General features: G+C 58.1%; 1 protein-coding gene across 1 annotated transcript; it reads right to left on the bottom strand.

The window, feature by feature from the left end:
• Nucleotides 1–621: 621 nt before the first annotated feature.
• On the bottom strand, nt 622–6,004 carry SLC27A3 (solute carrier family 27 (fatty acid transporter), member 3). The gene is given in 11 exon segments (XM_011928158.1): nt 622–955; nt 1,314–1,444; nt 1,576–1,673; nt 1,912–2,110; nt 2,242–2,332; nt 2,440–2,634; nt 2,890–3,014; nt 3,546–3,704; nt 4,060–4,269; nt 4,623–5,518; nt 5,520–6,004. Coding segments are annotated over 11 exon segments (2,433 nt in total). The 5' UTR covers nt 5,672–6,004; the 3' UTR covers nt 622–778.
• Nucleotides 6,005–7,221: the final 1,217 nt, after the last annotated feature.

The following is a 7,221-nucleotide window of genomic DNA, read 5'->3' as shown; positions in this document are numbered from 1 at the left end:
TCCTGCAGTATCTGAGGGTCTCCCCTGGGAACTGCTCCTTCTGGGAATGTCTGACAGTCACCTGGTAGGAGTAGGAACATCTGGAGGCAAGGGCACCCCACTCTTCCCCCTCAAAGATTGGCTTCTCAGAGACAGCTGCGAGGCAGAGGGGTATCTTGAGCATCCTTGCCCCCACAGTCAAACACTTGTTTGGACTGGTTAAGACTCTTCCTCAGGCCCCGCCATACCTGATTCTCGGGGAGCAGTTTGGGCTGGCTGTGGGGGGCAGCGTTTCTGTGTGCCTCTGTCCACCTCTGCCCTTTGAGCCAACCCCTCGGGTCCTCCAGTTCCCAAGACAGAGCAGTGGGAGCCTGGCACTGGAAGAGTGAAACTAGAGTGAGCTACACAGGAACACAGACAAACATCAGTAACCAGAGGTTCTCCAAGGACAAGGGTCACACAGGATCTCCTGAGAGGAAAACACCAAAGTCCAGATACGGGACTCTGGCCCACAGCCAGTCAGGGCAGGAACGTGTGGCCTGTGGCTCCACGCCAGGAGAAAACTCTCGAGGAAAAAGCAGTTCCACAGAGAGATAAAGACAGATATCAGATGATCTCTGATATCTTTATCAGAGATAAAGATGTAGGTCAGAAAGACAGCTGGATCTGCTCTAGCCACATTTATTACAAAATAGTGACCGCAGTTCTGGTATAGCAAAGGTCCCTGACAGCCCAGGACCCCTGCAATGGCCCCCACCCCACAGAGTCCTTCTCTCAGGTGCCTCAGGTGTGGAAGGTCTCAGATTCGAAGGTCCCCTGCCAGGAGGGCACTGTACCGGGCAGGTGTGAGGGGCAGGTAGGCACCTGCAGCCTGGTCCAGAACGTACAGTGGGTCGGACAGGGTGCTGGGGTCGAAGCCCTCCTCTGCCATCCGGACTTTCTGCTGTTTGAAGGTCTCTGTGGTGGCCAAAGACTCCTGGGGACAGGAGGAAGGGTCAGAGGGAGTTGGAGGGAAGGGGACTCTGCCCAGCTGGTTCAGAGGAGTTGCCTGAATTTTGTTAAGGAGCAAGTCTGGGGAAAGGGAGTGCAAGGTCAAGGTTTAGGGGAGGAGGTGACAGGGAGGAGAAAGAGCCAGGCCAGAAGAAGGCAGGCATAAGGAAAGAAGTGGGGTGAAGAGCGTATGTCTCCATGTTTTTTCTCTTCGTGGAGTGTATTACTTTGGGGGCCCCTTTGTAGAGTTTGGGAGCCATCAAACTCCCAAAGTTGATACATGGGGTGGATATGTGGAGAGAGGATATATGGGGTGAGGGGCTGCGGGGGTAGTGGCTGGTTACCTGGAGCCTGAGGAATCGGGGCCGGGCATAAGGTGGCAAATTCTCAGACACGTGGGTGTAGAGCTGCATAAGGTCCAAAGAGTGGGGGGGACGCAGAACCAGGGCTGCCATTCCAGCCCTACCTTCATGCCCTGATGGGTGTGGAAGACAGAGTGAGCCCCTCCATGGCTGACCACCATGAAGGCCTCGTGCTCCCTGCACCCAAGTATTACCAATTCAGGGTGGTGGCTGGGTGCCTCCCCCACCTTCCATGCCTAGGCACCTGGCACAGTGACTCCATAGACGTTCACCTCCTGAAGAAAATCCAGGGCCTCAAAGACCTCTGCCACCTCGGTTGTGGCCACATTCTCCCCCTTCCACCTGTCAGACAGCAGAGATCTGAAACTGGGAGTCAGGGGTCAGGGCCTCATGGGCTTGGTGGGGAGATGAGGTCAGAGGTCAGCGTGCCAGACTGTCACAGGGATGAAATGGTGACATCTGAGAATGAGAGATTAGCTGAGGACCCGGGTTGAGGTGGCAGATTAGGGAGTTGAGGTTCAGAAGCTTTGGATCACAGAGATCAGATGTCCAGGATGAAGAACCAGTTATGGACAGATACCTGAAGGTGTCTCCAGTACGATCATGGAAGCGGAGAAAACCTTGGTCATCGCAGACCAGCAGGTCCCCAGTGTTGAAGAAAACATCCCCAGGCCGGAAGACATCCTTTAGCAACTTCCCCTGGGCCAGCTCTGGCCCCCCAGCGTAGCCCAGGAATGGAGACTGCTGGCTTACCGGGGCCACCAGCAGCCCTGGCTCACCTGGCAGAGTCACCAGGGTCAGGAGTGCTGTCACCTTTCCCAGAGCCTCCTGCCCCCATCCACCCGTCTCCAATTCCAGTTCTCCTGTGCCAGCTTCAGCACCTCGCCCACCCCACCAGAACACCACCGACCTGGAGATGTGGCCACACAGTGCCCCCGGGGGTCCCGAATCGGTTCTCCTATGGTGACATCATAGCGAATCAAGGAGAAGGGGAAGATATGCTGGGGAAAGGGAGACCCGGGTACTGAATCATTGCAGTCACAAGAGCCCCCTCTCCTGCCAGCCCTCTGCTGTTCCACGGGTTCTCAATTTCCTCTCTGCCCCTCACCTTGTAAAGCCAGGAAGCACGCCCCACAGCGCCCTGCTGTCCTGTGTAGTTGATGGTGGCCACGTTGCCCTCTGTCAGTCCATATGTCTCCAGCACCTGCAGGGGCCCAAAGCGCCGCACAAAACGCTCCCAGGTGTCTGGGCGCAGCCCGCTGCCCACTGCCAGCCGGACCTTATGGCCATGTTCTGCCTTGCTCTGAGATGAGTGGGAGAGGGGCCGGAGCTTCAGCACCAAGATGCCTGCTCCCCGCAGTGAATTCCTGTTCTCCATTCACCAGAATCCCCCCCACTGTGACCTCCCTCAGAGGCCATAAGCGTCTGATGGCCTAGGCCATCTCCTTCTTGCTGCTTCTCCCTCCAACTCCCTGTCTCAGTGTCTCCTGTCAACTGTCCTGTTCCCCGTGAGCTAGCCCTGTGTCAGCAGCTCTGCCCAGGATCTGTGCCCACGCACCAGGGGCTGGTTGACAAGGTATCGACACAACTCCCCAATGTACTGGAACACGGTCACCCTGTGCTGCTGGCAATCTTCCCAGAACTGACCAGCCGAGAACTTGGACTTCAGCACCACTGTGGCCCCTGCCAGAAGTGGGAAGTGGGGAAGAAGGAAGGAGGTAAGATTAGGAGCAGAGTGGGGAGCCGAGCCCCTCTTTCCAGACCCCAGCCTTCACTGTAGTCATTCCCCGGGAAGGGCCCACTGTGGGAGTCACACCGTCAGGAAGCTGTGCTGGCCCTCTTTCCCCTCCCCCGGCCCCTGTCCCCAGCCTTGGAAGAGGTGAATGCCCTTTCCCAGCCCCAAAGATCCCATCCTCCACACTCTCACCTCCTGGTCTCTCTCTCCCTCTTCTCTATTTGCCTGTTCCTGGACTGACAGTCCTTCCCTGCCTTTGATCCTGCAGCCTGGAGTTATGTGGTTATATGGCCCCCCTGCCCCGTTCCTCAGTCTGTAGGTCTAGGCAGGTAACATTGCCCCATTGTAGAGCTCCTGGTGAGTCAGGGCTCTGCCCCATCCGTCCTCTAGATTATCTACCCTGGAGGACTCACACTATAGTAGGTGCTTAATAAATGTCTGCTGGATGAATTAATGAAGGTGGGGTTGGGGAGACTGACCAATGCCCAAGCAGCCCACAACGCCCAGCAGGGAGCCGGACATGTGGTAGAGTGGGAGTGCGAGGTAGATCACATCTTCCTGGTGGACACCACACAGCTGGTAGAAGCCCTGGCATTGCAGGATCTTCAGATGACTGATCCGAGCAGCCTTGGGGAGGCCTGTGGGGTGGCAGTTGTGGGGCGATCAGGGGAAGGGTGGACTCCAAGCTCTACCTATCTGCACCCCCACTGGGTTTCCCACAGAAAGAGGCGGACGCAGGACAGAAGCTGAGGATGGAGACCAGGCTGTCCTGGAAATCTGGGTGGTCTGGGGGAGGTGGAGAAATGAGTAGGAGGTGAAGGGACTGGGGAGTGAAATGATGAAGACAAAAAGGAAGTGCCAATGAAATCAGCATCCTGTCTGGGGGCTTTGAAGGAGTGGTCTGGGAGCTGAGGAGGTCCCAGTCTCTGTTCCCAGAACCCTGCCTTCCTCTGCCTTAGTTTCGGGGAGCTAAGTATGGTGCCCGGCTCTCACCCGTGGTGCCAGAGGTAAAGATGTACAGGCACGTGTCTGTTATGCTCTGGGGGGAAGAGAGGTATCCTGGCACTGGCCCGTCCACTTCAGCGGACACTTCAGCCAGCAAATCGCTAATTCCAGCAGGGTGGGTTCCTGGGCCTGCAGCCCACAGGTGAAGCCCCATGGCTTTCAGGGCGGGCAGGTCCGGCTCCAGGGACTCCAGAAACTCTGGAAGGGTGGGAAAGCACAGCGCCGGGGCCCTGGCTCTACCTAGAAGAGCCTATGACCCATGTCCCCTCCCCATCCGAGCCCACACTGCTCTTGGGTGAGGGTGAAGGGTATGAACATTCCATCTTGGGTCTGAGGCCTGGAACTCGACTCCTTGGGGATCCTTGGGGCACCAAAGATTCAGCCTCATCCCTTTGCAAACCCGGAGACTCCTAGCTCCACTCACTTTCGAACCCCAAGGGATAGTCGGCTTCTTCCCGGGCCCAGGGATGAATCCAAGCCCTTCTGCGGTCCCCGACACGCCCCCTTCTGTGGCTGGCCGCGCCTTAGTTAGTTCGGCGCTCCAGCCTTACCTGGCGCCAGCACCAGCGCGCCCGCGCCGCAGCTGCGGAGGCAGTGCAGCAGGGGGCCCCGGCGCAGGGCGGTGGGCACAAAGGCCGCGCGCAGGCCAGCCTTGGCCAGCCCGAACCACAGCCACAGAAACTCTGGGCCGGCGGGGAGGAGCAGCGCCACAGTTGCTCCAGGTGCCAGAAGGGCGGCGACTCCTCCAGCTCTGGCCGCACCGTTCCCTCCAGCAAGCCCCGCGCCGCTTCCGGCCGCTGCATCTCCGGCTCCCGGCGCCGCCCGCTCGCCTTCTCCAGCGCTCCGCGTGCCACTGTCGCCGCCGCCGGGACCCCCGTCCCAGCCTAGCGCACGTAGGAAGGCGCGTGCAGCCCTGTTACTCTCGCGCTCCGCCTCCGAGTAACTAAAGCGCCGCGAGCCGTGAATGAGAAAGGTGTGCGCGGGGCGCTGCCGGGCGAGTTCCGCGAGGCGCCAGGCCAGGCTGCAGCCCGCCTCGGGACCTTCCGGGTCGGCGGCAGCCGCGGCCAGGGCGCGAGCTCGAAGAGCCCTTTTGCAGCGCAGGGCGCGCAGCGCAAAGGCCAAATCCGCCGGGAGCCAGCGCAATTGCGGCCAGAGGTGTAGCTTCAGCAGCAGCAGCGGTAGCAACAGCAACAGGGGCAGCAGCAGGAGGGCAGCCATGGAGCCCGCTTCTTCCGTCGGCACCGTCTGGTTCCAGCCGCTAGCAAACATCCCTGTTCCTCCCTCCCGAAAACCTAGGGCCTCTCCTTCTAGCCGAGACCTCTCCTTCCCGGGAGCGCGCGTGCGCTGGCACACGCCCCTTCCCACCCAAGCCCCCACCACTCCCCACGGGCGGAGAGCAGAAACCCGGGAGGAGTGCGGGTGTGGGGCGGCCCCGGACTCCCAGCCCTCCCCACAGCCTACGCTCCGCCCTAGGCGCGCTCCCTCCCGGACTGCTCGCGGCTCGCACCCTACCAGGTCCGGGGCGGTGCTCGTGCCTTCCCTCAATCCCAGGGTTATGTCTGTCTTCTAAGTTCTTTCTCGGCTTGGGCGGTTTAGGCATCTGGCTAAGCTCTAGAGTCCAGGCCTGATAGCCAGTGCTTTTGGATCGCAGTCCATCTGCCCCTCAATGTTCCTCATTTTCCCGTGAAGGGAAGGTACCATTGCTCTCTCCCAAAAGAATGAAGAACTTGGCCCCTGGCCCATTTGGTTCTGCAAGTCCCAGCAGGATAGGCAGGCCCATCCCCTCCTGCCAGCCGCAACCCCAGGGGATGGGTGGGGGCTGGGAGTTAAAATAGGGGAAAGGTGGAAACCCAGACTGCCAGATTTCTGAGGGGCCACAACAGAGGCCCCTCCCTTTGGGCAAGGGTACAATAATTGGGGCCTGTCAGCAAATGCTCTCCATCCTGGTTTTAATTGGGACAGAGGAAACTGGGGAAGGACAAAGGAAGGAAAAAGGCCTCTGGTGGTTTAGACTTTCAAAGGAAGGAACAGCACTGATGAGAGAGGGGAGAACCTGGATTCTGTAAAAAGACAAATTTTCAGGGTGAAGAGCAGCAGCTCTGTGCAGTTCACCCAAACTTCACTCCTCAGTCCGCCTCCATTCTCCCTGGACAGCGGGGGAACGACAGCATAGCCAAAGAATTCTCCTCTGCTGGTTCACATGGCCCAGCAAGTGGCCAGACTGTGGAAGGAAGAGCATCTCTATCCCTCCCTGGTATCCGAACTTTATCTCCAGATACAGTTGTCCCTGGAGACCAAGCTGGAGTATCCCTCCCGTCAAGCAGGGAGTCCTCCAGCAGTTGTTGGTAGGCACACAGACTTCAACTGGAGGATGACAGACCTTTTGGAAGCCTCATTTCTTGAGAAATGAGAAAGGACAGGCCTCATCCTACAGGGGATGGTTCTGCATAGATAGGTCAGCGCCTGGCTCCCACCTCCAGTGGCAGGCAGCAGGAAGGATGGGTAGGGGCCAAAGCCAAGTCCCTTCTGCTCTAGACAAAAGTGGGGGCAGAACAGGAAGGGAAAGGGGGATGTTCTGAGGTTACAAGTAGCGATGCCAATCAATTCAAGACCAAGCTATACATGCACGGGGCAAACGCCAGCAGACACTCCAGCACAAAAGACATTCTGGCTTGTTTTATTGTCATTTAAAAACAACTTTTAAGACACGATTATCTCTGCCAAAAAAAGAAAAAAACAAAAAAACAAAAAACCCAGATTCAAGGAAATGGGATCATTTGACAGTTCTGTGAAACTTGCCTCTGGGACTCCCTGGACTCTGGTGTAGCTTGAGGTGCCAACCTCAGGCCAACCTAAGCCTCCAGGGCACACCCCATGGGGCTGTGGCCATCCTTTCAGACTCCTTTCTGAATGCTTGCGGCATCTGCCCCATGATTAGGAATGGACACCCTGACCACGTCACAGATGCCCATTTCACACTGGCATGTGGATAGTGACTATAAAACACCCCTTCAGAACAAACTAAGACCCCAAGGGGGAAGCGGGAAGGGACACCCACACACTGAGTCTCTGCTCGTATCCCAGCTTCTCTGGCCAGCTGCCCCTTTGTCATTTCCCTTCTTTGTTGCAATGGCTCCTTGGGAGACGGGG

The sequence above is a fragment of the Colobus angolensis genome, unplaced genomic scaffold (assembly GCF_000951035.1).
Source record: "Colobus angolensis palliatus isolate OR3802 unplaced genomic scaffold, Cang.pa_1.0 Scaffold77, whole genome shotgun sequence".
Classification (NCBI taxonomy): Eukaryota; Metazoa; Chordata; class Mammalia; order Primates; family Cercopithecidae; genus Colobus; species Colobus angolensis.
The sequence above is the reverse complement of the archived record's forward strand: the minus strand, read 5'-3'. Positions and strand labels throughout refer to the sequence as shown.